We start from the raw sequence: 17,456 nt of genomic DNA, 5'->3' as shown, positions 1-17,456 counted from the left end.
CTACGCAGGTCTGTCAGTATACCCTGAGGTATACCAAACCGACCTGCAAGTAGGCAATATTATTGACAGCTGATCGATTCATTGAACGAAATGTGCCATTCTGTATATTTTCATAAATAAATATCAGATGTCGTTATTTGATACAAATAGATATTATTATGATATAATCTGTATTATAGATGAAATATCAGACACAAAGACAGACTTTTTGTGATATACGTGCATATAGGTTGTAATGTAAGGGTATAAGAGAAGGTGTATATTCCAAGAGGAAATCCTAGACTAATGCTTTCATTGCACAGCCAAAAATGTTTTCAAATTTCAAAAATAAATCTCGATAGAGTGCTGATTCAACGTGACATTATTAATAAAGCAATAAGTGATTTTTATTCACCTTTATAATTATGTGCATTATTTTCATGTAACATTTGTAGAGGCACATCGTCATGCTAGTACGACGGCCTCGCAAGGGACGCGGTACATTTCGACCGTAAAGGTGTTCCTCGCCTAGGATCGCTGTTTATGGATACCATGTCTGCGATCTACGGATGCAATGTCTGTCTCTCATCCTTGTGGCGAGGTTAGACCACACACATTACGGTGAACAGTTAGATACTACTCCAAGTTGTAGAATTGAATTGACAAACTGGTATGTTGTACTATTGTGTATAAATAGGACAAAAATATTCTAAAACAGTTATTTTATCGAGATTTCTCCAAATTTATCATGAATCTTGTTGTCACAAAAATGTCAGAGATGGAATGGGAAGAGAATTATCAGATAGATACTCCCCAAGATATCGTGAAGTTTATTATGTTACAAATATTTAAATGAACAGGCGCCTATAGTTTGTAAAGGATTAACAAGGAAAGAAAAACCAGAATATTCCACCGTTTCACAAAGCTGAAGTACAAACTTTTAAATATTTTTTAGAAAAACTAAACGTAACGATATACGGTAAAGAAAAAAATGCAAACTACTCAGAAATATACTGAATGCCACTGTAAAAATGCTAAGAAAGTTTGTTAAATTTAATTTAGCTAGGATCAACTAAATATCTGAACGATTTTGAGTCTTTATTCAAAAATATCGTTGGACTCTATCGTTTCTACACAATTTCGTTCGTAAAGAAAGCCACGGACTTGGAATTTAGGGCTCCTCCACATCAGTTCATTGATATAAAATAATTTAAGCTATTCAATCGAATATCTATTCGTACGTATATATTGATGTGTTACAATCCTATTATGGCCAGGCCATTAGAAAGAATGTATCATCTGTCACAGAGATGAAGAAAGCCATATGGGCAATTTTTTTTCCATAAACTATCAACTAATGAGACGCCTCAGCATGGGCTATGTCCAAAAGAAGAGACAACCTGGTGCAAATATAATAGATCCCTCATTACAAATGAAAAATATGATCATACAAATAGCTTACCATCTGCAATTATGACAGAAATTAAACCAATTTTTAGAGATCTCTCAGATGAGAATTTGTTAAAAAAGTGTACTCACGGAAATACGCAGAACGTAAACGAGAGCCTAAACAACGTGATCTGGAGCCGTATTCCAAAAAAAAGTTTTGTAGGTATTGACACATTGGAACTTGGGGTTTATGATGCCATAGCCTCATTCAACCTAGGACTAGTAACAAAGTGTCAAGTTTTGGACTGTATGAAGATAAGACCTGGTTGTCATATGATCTCAACGATGAAGGCCTTGGATGCGGCGAGAGTTTATGCGGCTGATAAAGCTATAACCGACTATGAAAGGAAAGCTAGGAGGATGAAGAGGTTGCAGACTAAGAAATTAGAAGACCAGTATGAAGATAAGCAGCAATATGAAGCTGGAATGTTTTAGAAGTAAGTCTTAACATCACAAATGTAAGTTTATTATAGTTTTTTCCGATTTACCGAAACTTGCATTTTTTTACATATAAGGAACATTTTCTCAGGATCTACTTGAGATATCCTTATGAAACTTTCAGAACTTGTTTATTAGGTCCCAATACACATTTAGGCACAGGGAATTTTCAATATGACCAATATATTTTTAGTTGTTATAGCTTAAATGTAAAAAAATGGAATTTTATTTGAAAATATACAAAAAAATTTATAATTCCACTTCAAATTGAAATTAATAAAAAAGCCTATGTTAAAAGGTGTGTAAGTAAGCATAGAAACTATGGTAAAAATTATAACAATGTAACTTTAAAGATGACTGAGAAAATGTTCCTTATGTTACTATTGAGTTATATGGAGAAAACCGTTCGGCCGGGTCCCCTTAAAATGCATGGAATGTTGGGACTTTTCAGAGAAATTGAGGGCAAAACCACGCTAAGTAGTAATAACTTCTATAAAATATAGACTTCTGAGAATCACTAAAATAACAAGGGACGAATACGCCACACCACATGTAACGTAACAGGCTTCTCTAAAGGCCAATTCTGAATGTCAGGCCTATCGCTCATTTCATTATAAAAAAGATAATCATGCGAAACTTTGTACCCCTAAGCAAAAAAATAATATTTGCCAGCCTACTCAGTGGTAGGCTTTCAATAATAATTATTATGCTCATCCAAATTACATGGCAGGACAAGCACAATCGTGCGGCTCCTTCTTCTTCTATGTAGGAATAAAATTATGTTTCAAATTAACAAATGAAATTTCTTTCTCAAGGTATATTCCCATGTGAGATTTGTACATCTGTTTATAGTACTAAGTTGAATTTCATATTAGTGTCTACAAACCAAATCACCATAAAATGATGTATATGTTAGGGTAGTTAGGCTGGATGTTTTAATATGCCACATGTTAAAATCTGGGTTTGTTTAAAATCTTATGTATGTTCTATTTTCCCGTCGCTGCTTTTTCTTTTGCAGATTCCACAGACTCAAGTCTCGTCCTTGTGCATTTCATCTTAGGAAACAGGTATAAGTCACATGGTGCACGTTATGGTTAATTAGGTGAATGTTATAATACTGTGATGTACTTGGCTAGGAAACTCTTGGCAGATAAAGCGGAATGAGCTGGCACATTGTCTTGGTGGAGAACCCATGATTTGTCTTTCCACATTTCTGGGTGTTTTTTCTTTAGTCTTTGACGTACTTTGGACACTTCCTTAAGGTAGTAATACTGATTCATTATAATAAACAATCCCATGGATTAAAGAAAATAATCGTCTTTGCTCATTTCAGCTTTTTTCACTCTCGGTGAAGTTGGGCTCTTCCAGTGCATGGATTAACGCTTCGTCTCGGGATCATAAGTAATAAACCACGATTCGTCATATTTTGTTATCGTTTCCAAAAAATAGGCTAATTTTCAATCGCATACTAAGTGTCATTACAAACATTATGCAAGCTTCTTGTTGTTCAAACTTAAATTTTAGGCACCATTTTAGCACACACCTTTTCTGTGTTAAAATTATCATGCTAAAGTTTTTGAACACATTCTTTATTAACACCTACAGTTTACCAACTGCGCAGTTTACCAACTACATTTACCCGAGGGTCTGACCATTTTTGACGTTTTTTTGACGTTTAAGAGCGACCTGGCCACAGATCACCTTCAACGTTTTCTTTGCCATCTTTAAATCGCTTAAACCATTTAAAATCACGTGATCACGGTAAAAATTCACTGCCATACACTTTTACAGTTAGTTATAAGTTTCAGTATAATTCGTTGCTCTACTATTACTATATTTTATCTGGAAAAACAACAATAACGCGAACTTAGACTCTGACTGAATGGTGTTGTTTACAGAAACGAGACTGGCTGCATACTAAAGAGAAAGGTCCACCCTAAACAGCTGTTGATTATTGGCGGTTGACACATGCCTCCTTGATCCGCAGCAGCGTCAGTCTCGTTATTTAATAGCCATACCTCGTAGATAAGACAAAGCCGTCACTAACTCATCACTACTTCTCCAACTTGCGGATATCACAGAAGTTTTAATTTTGGCATACGAGATGGTTTGAATGAAAAGAAAAATCGGAGAAATTTCTCAGAATAATCTATAATTCGGAAAACTAATGATAATATTTACGAAACATAATCAAAGTTTAACTCAAAGCTATCAGCGGTTGACACTTTCAGCTAAAGTTTGCCTAAGAGGCACATAAGCATTTGTTGACACCTAATATTTAGAAAATATTAACATGCAGTCCTTTATCAGTAGTGTAATGCAGATTGCAAAAATCGATGTTGATTTTAAGTTTCTAATATAGATTGAACAAGTTTGCTAACTTAGCCATTTATGCATGAAAAATATCATAGAATGGCTGCAATAAAATTAACCTTATGAACACAACTCTAAATTTTATTGCAGAAGGTGTTTTTGGAAAAATAAATTTTCTAAAAAAAAAATCATATTCACAGTTTTCCAATATATTTTAATTTCTTTCACAAAGCCATTCCACCGACATCTAAGATGCCATCGTTAGGTCAGAATCAACAATTTGAAACAGTATAAATACTTTTACAATTTAAAACATTTATCAGCTGAATAAAGCTTAACACAAGATTTGTGTGGTTAAAAATTAAAAAAATAAATATATGCATAAAAGTTTTAATTAAAAAGAATTTAGTACATTTGAAAGAAAAGGTGAATTTTGAAAAGGTCTAAAATCATTGTTTAATATTTTATCTTCATTTTGATATGAATAAATGTTTTATAAGTGTAGAGTTCTTCTTGTTTATGGACAGTTTTTAGATATCATCACTGAAATCATCTTGGAGCGGTATATTCAGTAAATACTCTTAAAACCTATATCGTATATAAGACGCTCCCAACGAAGATTCATTTCTGGCTGATTAGGGCAGTTGAATATACATATGTCAGTGGCATAACTGTTTAGGCTGTTTATACGTGCAATTGCCGCAGTATTACTTCCTTTCTCAACAACATACATAGAGATTGACGTTATTAATCAGTGGATGACAGCTGTTTGTGTAAGTGTATTGGGCTGCAGAATATTTAACAGTGGCATAACTGTTTAGGCTGTTTATATGTGCAATTGCCGCAGTATTACTTCCTTTCTCAACAGCGTACATAGGGATTGACGTTATTAATCAGTGGATGACAGCTGTTTGTGTAAGTGTATTGGGCTGCAGAATATTTAACAGTGGCATAACTGTTTAGGCTGTTTATATGTGCAATTGCCGCAGTATTACTTCCTTTCTCAACAACATACATAGAGATTGACGTTATTAATCAGTGGATGACAGCTGTTTGTGTAAGTGTATTGGGCTGCAGAATATTTAACAGTGGCATAACTGTTTAGGCTGTTTATATGTGCAATTGCCGCAGTATTACTTCCTTTCTCAACAACATACATAGAGATTGACGTTATTAATCAGTGGATGACAGCTGTTTGTGTAAGTGTATTGGGCTGCAGAATATTTAACTTCACATGCAGCTGTTTAGGCTGTTTATACGTGATCTTATTGACCGCTGTTTACTGTCGCGAAGTATGATACTGTTAATATCAGATATCAGGATTGACAGTGGATGACATGTTTGTGTAAGTGTGGGCTGCAGAATATTTAACAGTGGCATAAACTGTTTTAGCTGTTTATATGTGCAATTGCCGCAGTATTTAACAGAGATTGACGTTATTAATCAGTGGATGTAAGTGTATTGGGCTGCAGCTATTTAAACAGTGGCATAACTGTTTAGGCTGTTTATATGTGCAATTGCCGCAGTATTACTTCTTTTCTCAAACATACATAGAGATTGACGTTATTAATCAGTGGATGACAGTTTGTGTAAGTGTATTGGGCTGCAGAATATTTAACAGTGGCATAAACTGTTTAGGCTGTTTATATGTGCAATTGCCGCAGTATTACTTCTTTCTCAACAACATACATAGAGATTGACGTTATTAATCAGTGGATGACAGCTGTTTGTGTAAGTGTATTGGGCTGCAGAATATTTTAACAGTGGCATAACTGTTTAGGCTGTTTATATGTGCAATTGCCGCAGTATTACTTCCTTTCTCAACAACATACATAGAGATTGACGTTATTAATCAGTGGATGACAGCTGTTTGTGTAAGTGTATTGGGCTGCAGAATATTTAACAGTGGCATAACTGTTTAGGCTGTTTATATGTGCAATTGCCGCAGTATTACTTCCTTTCTCAACAACATACATAGAGATTGACGTTATTAATCAGTGGATGACAGCTGTTTGTGTAAGTGTATTGGGCTGCAGAATATTTAAACAGTGGCATAACTGTTTAGGCTGTTTATATGTGCAATTGCCGCAGTATTACTTCCTTTCTCAACAACATACATAGAGATTGACGTTATTAATCAGTGGATGACAGCTGTTTGTGTAAGTGTATTGGTCTGCAGAATATTTAAACAGTGGCATAACTGTTTAGGCTGTTTATATGTGCAATTGCCGCAGTATTACTTCCTTTCTCAACAACATACATAGAGATTGACGTTATTAATCAGTGGATGACAGCTGTTTGTGTAAGTGTATTGGTCTGCAGAATATTTAAGCAGTGGCATAACTGTTTAGGCTGTTTATATGTGCAATTGCCGCAGTATTACTTCCTTTCTCAACAACATACATAGAGATTGACGTTATTAATCAGTGGATGACAGCTGTTTGTGTAAGTGTATTGGGCTGCAGAATATTTAACAGTGGCATAACTGTTTAGGCTGTTTTTATATGTGCAATTGCCGCAGTAATTACTTCCTTTCTCAACAACATACATAGAGATTGACGTTATTAATCAGTGGATGACAGCTGTTTGTGTAAGTGTATTGGCTTGCAGAATATTTAACAGTGGCATAACTGTTTTAGGCTGTTTATATGTGCAATTGCCGCAGTAATTACTTCCTTTCTCAACAACGTACATAGAGATTGACGTTATTAATCAGTGGATGACAGCTGTTTGTGTAAGTTTTGGGCTGCAGAATATTTAAACAGTGGCATAACTGTTTAGGCTGTTTATATGTGCAATTGCCGCAGTATTACTTCCTTTTCTCAACAACATACATAGGGATTGACGTTATGACGTCAGTGGATGACAGCTGTTTGTGTAAGTGTATTGGGCTGCAGAATATTTAACAGTGGCATAACTGTTTAGGCTGTTTATATGTGCAATTGCCGCAGTATTACTTCCTTTCTCAACAACATACATAGAGATTGACGTTATTAATCAGTGGATGACAGCTGTTTGTGTAAGTGTATTGGGCTGCAGAATATTTAACAGTGGCATAACTGTTTAGGCTGTTTATATGTGCAATTGCCGCAGTATTACTTCTTTTCTCAACAGCGTACATAGGGATTGACGTTATGACGTCAGTGGATGACAGCTGTTTGTGTAAGTGTATTGGGCCGCAGAATATTTGTCAGTTCCATAACTGTTTAGGCTGTTGAGATGCGTACTTACCACAGTATGATTCCTTCCTCAACAACATACATAGATATTTACGTTATCAATCAGTAGATGACAGCTGTTTGTGTTTGTGTCCAGGTGTTGCCGTGTTTTGATGCCAGCAGATCAGGTGGTGCCGGAAGTGCTGGAAGTACTGGGCGGTTGGGAGCCTGGCGCTCTGAGAGGACCTGTAATGGCAACGAAACCTGTCAGGAAACTTTACTTCCTACATCTGTGGTCATCCCTAACAAGTTGGGCGGGGATTCACCTCCTGCCAACATCCCTGCTGTCAGTATTAGTAGTTTCCTACATGCAATCGTATATTTTGACTGCATTTATTAATGAATGCATGTATTCATTTTTATGTTTAAATACCATAAACAAAATGTTATTCATTACAAAAATAAAAATGCATGCAATATAAATTAAATGAAAATTTAAAACCTTTATATTACTGCCGAATATAGCAACAATCAAGCATAAATGAGGAGCAAAGTTTCAAAACGTGTTTTGTCACACTCCTATGAATGTTGGCAAATTGCAAAAAACCCATATAAAATTTTATATGTTTATTCACACAATGATACAATTTTAAATGATTATCAAGCAGTAAAATCCTAGACTTCAAATGTAGGACCAAACGCCTTTTGAACGAGCAATATGGACAAAACACATTTTGAACATTTGGAAACAGACAAAACACTTTTTGAACACTTCATATAGGAGGTAGAGTAAAAAAGTAAAGTAAATGGTACAAATAATATAATAGTTTTTTTTTTAATTTATACATTGCTGTTCCAGTAGTAGAAAACATAGCAAATTAAAATTATTTATGTACCCTGTAGGAATTCACTCATTGAAAAGTTACTTAACATTGCATAAAAAAGCTTAAATCCTGACGGCAACATCTTCTTCCGAACATTCACAAAGTCATCATCTTGATTACCTTCTTCAGTATCTACAACACTTTCAGAGTTCAAAATATTTTTGTAAAAATCAAACTGATCTCCTGGTAAAGTTTTCCACTCAGGTCCGAACATGACACCTAACAGTTTGTTTTCGTATTTTTTTCTCATCACTTATATAGTGGTTGAGAGGAAGATTTTGAAATTTCACGTTGTTCCTAATGGTTTCATCTTTAACACCTGTCTTGTACAATGGCAAATAATTCACATCCTCTTTGAAACGATGGTGTTGTAGTCCCTTAACACCTACGGTTAACTTAAATGTCTGTGTAACTGTCCCAGTCTTCTTTACAATTTGCTTTTCAACAATTGCATCCCTTTTGAAAAGTATTCTTTTCATGTTGCTAATGTTCTCCAAATTCTTAAAATAATTTTCTAATTTCGATTTGGTATCAAAAATATGCTAATCTTCAGCAAACTGTTTAACATCTCCAACAGTTTTTATACTCTCCCTTTGACAAAATTATGGGATTCTTACGAAGGATTTTTTCAACGCGTCCAAAGACGCGGTCAGCCGGTAAAAAGCTGTGCCATTTGACTGGAAAGTATATTGTTATTTCAGTCAGTTGAGTTTTAGGTTGATGCATATAATATGAAAAGGTCTGTACTAAAATATTGTTCTTATTTTGCGCTCCACAACCATCGTAAAATAAATAAAGCTTTGTTTTTCCATGGAATTCCGAATTTTCCAAGTAATTTAACAAAGCAGAACTAATTTCTGTGCTCCCTTTTCCACCTTGTACATCAGTCCATGTGTAAAATACTGGATATTTTGTGGGCAAGTCCACTATTGCAAATGCATAAAAATTTATTTAGCGTAGATAGTAAGGCTCTTGAGCACATGACCTGGGCAGAGGCTGTATTTGTTGTAAATCAAAACATAAACTTACTGAATCTTCAGGCTAAATTTTTGAGCGTCATAAAAAGCTTTGGCTCTTCTCTTATGTTCAGTTTTTCAGCCATAAGATTATTTGTTTCTTGAGAATTGGGAGGAGCTCTTTTTATTTTCTCTTTTAAAAGTAGACATGTACTACAGACGTCCGATGCTGGAGTTCGAAAGCCAATATTGAACTCGTTAGTAAAGACATTTCTGAACATAGCAAAGGAAACTTTAAAACAAGATTCCTCTTCACTTAATGTAGAAAGATATACCTGATGGGGTTTTGAGATGCTACACTGGCTGTTTAAATAAACCCGTTTATATTTTTTCGATTGTAGTGGCTGTCAGTGGCTTTCAAAGAAGAAATAAATTCACGAACTTTCTCCTTCTTATGAACACTTTTGTGACTTTTGCGGTCTCCGTCTCTATTTACTGCTATAACTTCACTCGCATTGATTCTTTTAGTTATATTAGACAACCTTGTTTTGCTAATTTTTGTAATATCCAAGAAACAATTTTTACAAACAGGAATCTTCTTACCATTTACTGCAGAAGGAATGAAATATTATGTAGTAAATGCATGTTTACCCTTGAAGTTACCATCACAATCTAGGTTTGCAACTGCTTTTCTAGGCCTACGCCTTTTGACATGGCTGATCTGTACTAGATGTGAAACAATTACATCTTGTTGAAGTTTTACAAGTTGTTTATAAATCTTTTCCATAGTTAATTTAGCATCTCTAGGTCTAATGTGTTTACACTGCAATTTCCTGTTATAATGATTGCAAGGGACAAATATCTTAACTCCTGAAGTAATAGAATACCTTTTGGTATTCGCAGCATCAACTTTTCTTGTTATTTTCTTCCTTTTCCTGGAACCACTGTTAATGGAACCTAAAGGAACAGCACCATCCAATTCATCAATACTAAATTGATTTTCCATGAAATAATTGATAACTTTCACTAAAATAATATGCTCTCAAGATCAAAATGCACATTAACCTCCAATTTCACAAATAAAACTGGTGTATGGTCATGTGACTAAGCCAACCAATCAGCTGCACTGTATGGCTCACTCTGATTGGCTGTGGGACGAAACATTCTTTGACCTAAACTGGTCAGAAGACAAAACACTTTTTGATCGAAAGTGTAATATTTGGACCTTGTTTTATAATAGGAGAGAATTTTTCGATCGATATTGGCTTTTAAAGACCTTCCTTGAAGCAAAACAATTATTTCTCAATGCATAACCCATTTTTTTATTTTTCGGGACAAAACACGTTTTGAAAGTTTGCTCCTCAAATATACATATAAAAATGTACATCATAAAAATACCCAGATACATGCAAAGAAGATACATACCAGAAACAATTAACTCCAATACTTAACATGATTGCACAAAAACAGAGATCTTAAGTTATATATATATATATATATATATATATATATATATATATATATATATATATATATATATATATATATATATATATATATATATATATATATATATATATTTACTATAGAAAATATCCAATATTTATTTAGCTTTCAAGCTCAATTACATGGTATATGAGTTTTCAATTAGAAAAAATAACAATTTAATTGTATTAATGTTTTGAAAATTATGGTTAGATTTATACCATTTATATTTGTGCATTAAAGTTTTAAACATTAAAACCGAACCAGTAGATGTTTTATTTTATCTCTAACTAGCAGTTACCCGCGACTTCGCACGCAATATCGTTGCCTTTGCACATGTATGAGCACTTCTGCTTCCAGTGAATTATATTTCTGACGCCAATGTTGAGTTTACCTTCTTGCCACGGTCAAAAAAATACTTAAATGTGTACCTGTGCGGCCATTTTAATTTATTCCGGTGTAAGTATTTGCTGCACCATAGTAGATTTTGCATGGTTCTCCGATCAAGAAAATATATTCATATATTCATCATATAGGTCTGAGAATCCTACTTCAATAAAAAGAAAAATAATATGGGTTTTATAATAGTCTTTTATATATATACAGTGCTGACCAAGCACTGCATACTTAATATTTTCTAAAATGTACTATTAAAATCTTATTTTTTCCAAAACTCTTCCAAAACTTGTACGGGTTTACGTATCGTTTTTTCCAAACTCTTCTTTTTCTGGACATTTTCTTCTTTTTCTTTATTCTTTAATCGATTTTGACTTTTTCCCAATCAAGAAAATACATACACCGCTCTAAAAAGCTTACTTCTGTGAAAATACAACTAATATAGGTTTCATAGCAGTCTCTAAATGTATAGTAAAAGTTAGACCTCTGTCTGTTATATCAGTACTGCTAACAGTTACACACTTCTTGTCACGCACTTTAGTAGGCGTAGCACGTGTATGACCACAGGTGGTCGAGTAAATTATATTGAGTTTGCCTTGTTACCTTGATTAAGAAAACACGTCAAAAAGTGTGTATTTATGGCCATTTTACTATTGTTCTTGGTATTTTTGTCCCGTAGTCGATTTTTGTTTGTTTCACGATCAAGAAAATATATATCATAAATCAGAAAAGCATGCTTCTGTCAAAGGAAAACTAATATAAGTGGTATTAGAGCTTTTAAATTTATTCCAACATTTAAATAGGAACTTTGTCTTTAATATCTCATAATTAAAATTTGATCAATAAGTGCAGTTCAAATTACACTACAACTGGCACTATTTACGTGCTTTCTTCTTTATGAACTGAAAAATATTTTTAATATTTATAAAATTTAGAGGTGAGGTCGGTACATTAGTTCAAAACACAGTCCAGCTAATTTTCATCTAGCATAGTTCTTGCCGACTGCTTCAAAAGGAGTTTTAAGAGTCAAATTCTGATCATCTTCTATTTTAGGGTATTTTCTAAAGTAGATGATTACTTACCTAATCGCTGAAATGTAAAAATGTCGTTAAAACTAATGGTTGCTCCTTAGAGAGTTTATACACTATAAATGTAAACAAATTGAAAATAGTGGTTAAATTAACTAAACATACGGTTGTGCTGTTATACCAAATTTGCATACAGAACAGGTGATCGCATTTGGCAGGTTTTTTAAAAACTAATATTTCTCAAATCTAGTGTCCATGATAGGATTTTTCGTTACTTTAAAGATCAGCTGTGCGCAGGAATCTCCATGTAAATTGTTATTACAATAGGTTATATATTTTACGATTGAAAAAAAAACAAACAAGCAAAGGCACTTTCGCATTTATAATATTATTAGGATTTTATTGTTTAGATCGAAGATTCGTTATAATTTATTTATATACCTCCACACTTAATTTCCGCAGTAATTTACTATGTTAACAATACCGATCCCTCAATACATTACAGGCCACAATGTATATTTTATTACTTAAACAGTGGTTTCTCATTTTATACCAGTCAATATAGGACGTGTATTAGGTATTTAAAGCTTTTGAAAGTTAATGCATGGAAAAATAACGAATTTCACTATTCATACGTAATTGATACATGGTGTTAAAATGTTTTAAATATTCGAATTTAACTATGGAAAAGGTGAAGGTGCGAAAAGTAACAAGAATATGTTGGCAACCGTCACGAAAACCATACTCATTTAAAACTTTGTTGTGTTTATATTCGAACAATCGTGAACAAATCTATATGTCTTTAATAAAGTATTCATTCGTTAGTTGGTTGATTAACCTCATGATGTTTAGACCAGCTAGCAGTATTTACTTGACATTTTACTTGGATACTGCAAAAGCAGTTTTACATCTTTAGATATAGAATGACCGTTTTCTGGTTTATCATTACGATAATGCCTCTAAGAGACTCTTATTACACATGGTTCTTATTATGTTTTATTCGTGTTTAAGTCATTTTCAGCTTTAATAATGGCAAGAGCTTGACATGTGCACATGTTTTTCTTTGTTTTAAGTTTCTGGTTCAATGGTTCCAGAAAGCTATTTCTTATAATTGAATTTTTACTTAAGGTTTTATATTATATGGTTTATTTTGTAGCCCTACTTTTGGACTCAAGCAACGATTACTAGTTGGATTAAGGAACCGCGTGTGTATCGTCTACTACTTAAGCGCGTTCTTATTTCTTATCAGTTTTACTTATTTCATGAAAGAAAGAGACAAACATTGTTATCATCGACGTACCTGCTCCGGGTACAAAGGCGGTAGTGTGGTTTCAAGTGTTTTAAAGTTTTAGATATTATCTGTTTTCATAAATTCTTAGCATTACAGTTCCTCCTTACATGGTGACATTTTGAATATATCGCTTAAGAGCGAGCCCTGACAGCAACGAATGCAGTCATCCTGTTCTTCAGAAAACTCGGGAACAGCCGAAACGATTCCAGTTATGAAGTCGAGAGATATGACTATCGGGTATGGAATGATTTAACAATATTAGAAATGCAAAAGTGCATTTGTTTGTTTCGTTTGCTTTCACTTTGTTTGACTTGTTTTTCTTGATCGTAGGAAGAAGGCTAACTCAACTTCAGGTTAAAAATATAATTCACTAAAACCAGAAGTGCTCATATATGAGCAAAACCTACGAAATTGTGTGCGGATCAGTGAGTAACTGCTGGTTTTTTAATAAAACAGAAGATTCTGTTCCACTTATAACTTTAATTTCATATTTTATCATATTTACCTTTGTATAAAAAATAAATAAATATAATATATATATATATATATATATATATATTATTTATTATATATATATATTTATATTTAATTATATATATATATATTATTATACGAGAGAATATTTATTGTTGTTATGAATTCTTTCCAAGTTTTATACTAGTTTTTCTTATGTGATTCTTACTAAAATTTACATTGTATTTTTGATAAATATGATAGTGCTAAGATATTCTAGGAGCAGAGAACACTTTTGATTGCGTAGGCATACAACCTGGTTTCCCTTGAATCGAAAGAGGAACTTTTCTGAGAAAGGAATTAATCGTCAAGCACGAAATAGATTTCTTAGAGTTCGAAAGAAATTTGTTAAGATATGAAACAATAGTTTGCTCTTCAATTGTATTTTTCTACATTGATCAGTTTAAAATATGACAGTCAGTCACATAAATATAATTAGTCCTATATATATGCTCTTGCCTCACTATTATTTTGATTTTACAAATAGTAGGTCCTACTTTAAAGAGTATGTTAAGGGAGGCGCGTGGCCTTGGAGCGGACGAGGACTAATTATATAAATATACGGCTCTGGGACTATGATATCTAATAATACAGCCAACGAGGGACTAATAATTTAGTCTTTGTTCTTATACACTATATTGGCTCTGGCTCGTGGACTATTATGTTGTTATTATTTTTTTCAATAGGCCTACTTTAAAGAGTACTGGTTTAAGGGGAGGCGCGTGTGGCCTTGGAGCGGCCAACGAGGACTAACCGAGCTAATTAGTCTTTGTTCTTATACACTGTATATTGGCTTTTGGCTACTGGACTATTATGTTGTTATTTTTTTTCAATAGGGACCACTCTAAAGAAAGAGGTTGAGGAGGCGCGTGGCGTGATCTTGAAGCGGCCAACGAGGACTCAAGCGAACTAATAGTCTGTGTTCTTATACACTGTATATTGGCTCTTGGCTCGTGGACTATGTTTACTATTTATTTTACAATAGTACTTTAAAGAGTACGGTTGAGGGAGGAGCGTGATCTTAAAGCGGCCAACGAGGACTCAGCGAACTAATTAGTCTGTGTTCTTATACACTGTATATTGGCTCTTGGCTCTTGGACTATTATGATTGCTATTTATTTTACAATAGTACTTTAAAGAGTACGGTTGAAGGAGGCGCGTGATCTTGGAGCGGCCCAACGAGGACTCAGCCGAACTAATTAGTCTGTGTTCTTATACACTGTATATTTGGCTCTTGGCTCCTGACGATATTATGTTGCTATTTATTTTACAATAGAGTACTTTAAAGAGTACGTTAAGGGAGGCGCGTGATCTTGATGCGGCCAACGAGGACTGACCGAAACTAATTAGTTTCTGTGTTCTTATACACTGTATATTCGCTCTTGGCTGTGGACTATTATGTTGCTATTTATTTTACAATAGGTAACTTTAAAGAGGGGGGTACGGTTTGAGGGAGGCGCGTGATCTTGAAGCGGCCAGAGGACGAGGACACTGTGTATTGGCTCTTGGCTCGTGGACTATTATGTTGCTATTTAATTTAACAATAGTACTTTAAAGAGTATGGTTGAGGGAGGCGCGTGATCTTGAAGCGGCCAACGAGGACTTGACCGAAACTAATTAGTCTTTGTTCTTATACACTGTATATTGGCTCTTTTGGCTCCTGGACTATTATGTTGTTATTTATTTTACAATAGGGACCACTAAAGAGTACGGTTGAGGGAGGCGCGTGATCTTGAAGCGGCCAACGAGGACTCAGCGAACTAATTAGTCTGTGTTCTTATACACTGTATATTGGCTCTTGGCTTCTGGACTATTATGTTGTTATTTATTTTACAATAGTAGGACCTACTTTAAAGAGTACGGTTGAAGGGAGGCGCGTGATCTTGAAGCGGCCAACGAGGACTCAGCGAACTAATTAGTCTGTGTTCTTATACACTGTATATTGGCTCTTGGCTCGTGGACTATTATGTTGCTATTTATTTTACAATAGTAGGCCTACTTTAAAGAGTACGGTTGAGGGAGGCGCGTGATCTTGAAGCGGCCAACGAGGACTCAGCGAACTAATTAGTCTGTGTTCTTATACACTGTATATTGGCTCTTGGCTCGTGGACTATTATGTTGCTATTTATTTTACAATAGTAGGCCTACTTTAAAGAGTACGGTTGAGGGAGGCGCGTGATCTTGAAGCGGCCAACGAGGACTCAGCGAACTAATTAGTCTGTGTTCTTATACACTGTATATTGGCTCTTGGCTCGTGGACTATTATGTTGCTATTTATTTTACAATAGTAGGCCTACTTTAAAGAGTACGGTTAAGGGAGGCGCGTGATCTTGAAGCGGCCAACGAGGACTGACCGAACTAATTAGTCTGTGTTCTTATACACTGTATATTGGCTCTTGGCTCGTGGACTATTATGTTGCTATTTATTTTACAATAGTAGGCCTACTTTAAAGAGTACGGTTGAAGGGAGGCGCGTGATCTTGAAGCGGCCAACGAGGACTCAGCGAACTAATTAGTCTGTGTTCTTATACACTGTATATTGGCTCTTGGCTCGTGGACTATTATGTTGCTATTTATTTTACAATAGTACTTTAAAGAGTACGGTTGAGGGAGGCGCGTGATCTTGAAGCGGCCAACGAGGACTGACCGAACTAATTAGTCTGTGTTCTTATACACTGTATATTGGCTCTTGGCTCCTGGACTATTATGTTGCTATTTATTTTACAATAGTACTTTAAAGAGTACGGTTGAGGGAGGCGCGTGATCTTGAAGCGGCCAACGAGGACTGACCGAACTAATTAGTCTGTGTTCTTATACACTGTATATTGGCTCTTGGCTCGTGGACTATTATGTTGCTATTTATTTTACAATAGTAGGCCTACTTTAAAGAGTACGGTTGAGGGAGGCGCGTGATCTTGAAGCGGCCAACGAGGACTCAGCGAACTAATTAGTCTGTGTTCTTATACACTGTATATTGGCTTTTGGCTCCTGGACTATTATGTTGTTATTTATTTATTTTACAATAGTAGGCCTACTTTAAAGAGTACGGTTAAGGGAGGCGCGTGATCTTGAAGCGGCCAACGAGGACTCAGCGAACTAATTAGTCTGTGTTCTTATACACTGTATATTGGCTCTTGGCTCGTGGACTATTATGTTGCTATTTATTTTACAATAGTAGGCCTACTTTAAAGAGTACGGTTAAGGGAGGCGCGTGATCTTGAAGCGGCCAACGAGGACTGACCGAACTAATTAGTCTGTGTTCTTATACACTGTATATTGGCTCTTGGCTCCTGGACTATTATGTTGCTATTTATTTTACAATAGTAGGCCTACTTTAAAGAGTACGGTTAAGGGAGGCGCGTGATCTTGAAGCGGCCAACGAGGACTGACCGAGCTAATTAGTCTGTGTTCTTATACACTGTATATTGGCTTTTGGCTCCTGGACTATTATGTTGTTATTTATTTTACAATAGGGACCACTAAAGAGTACGGTTGAGGGAGGCGCGTGATCTTGAAGCGGCCAACGAGGACTGACCGAGCTAATTAGTCTGTGTTCTTATACACTG

General features: G+C 34.9%; 1 protein-coding gene across 1 annotated transcript in view; it reads left to right on the top strand.

Annotated features, from left to right (window-relative positions):
* The window catches only part of LOC124359065 (prolactin-releasing peptide receptor), a 106,354-nt gene that overhangs the window by 77,565 nt on the left and 11,333 nt on the right, over positions 1-17,456 (top strand). The window contains exon 5 of the mRNA XM_046811472.1: positions 7,495-7,683. Coding sequence (XP_046667428.1) covers positions 7,495-7,683 — 189 coding nt within the window. The remainder of the gene's footprint in view (positions 1-7,494; positions 7,684-17,456) is intronic.

Source organism: Homalodisca vitripennis, chromosome 4 (genome assembly GCF_021130785.1).
Source record: "Homalodisca vitripennis isolate AUS2020 chromosome 4, UT_GWSS_2.1, whole genome shotgun sequence".
NCBI classification, from domain to species: Eukaryota; Metazoa; Arthropoda; class Insecta; order Hemiptera; family Cicadellidae; genus Homalodisca; species Homalodisca vitripennis.
The sequence above is the reverse complement of the archived record's forward strand: the minus strand, read 5'-3'. Positions and strand labels throughout refer to the sequence as shown.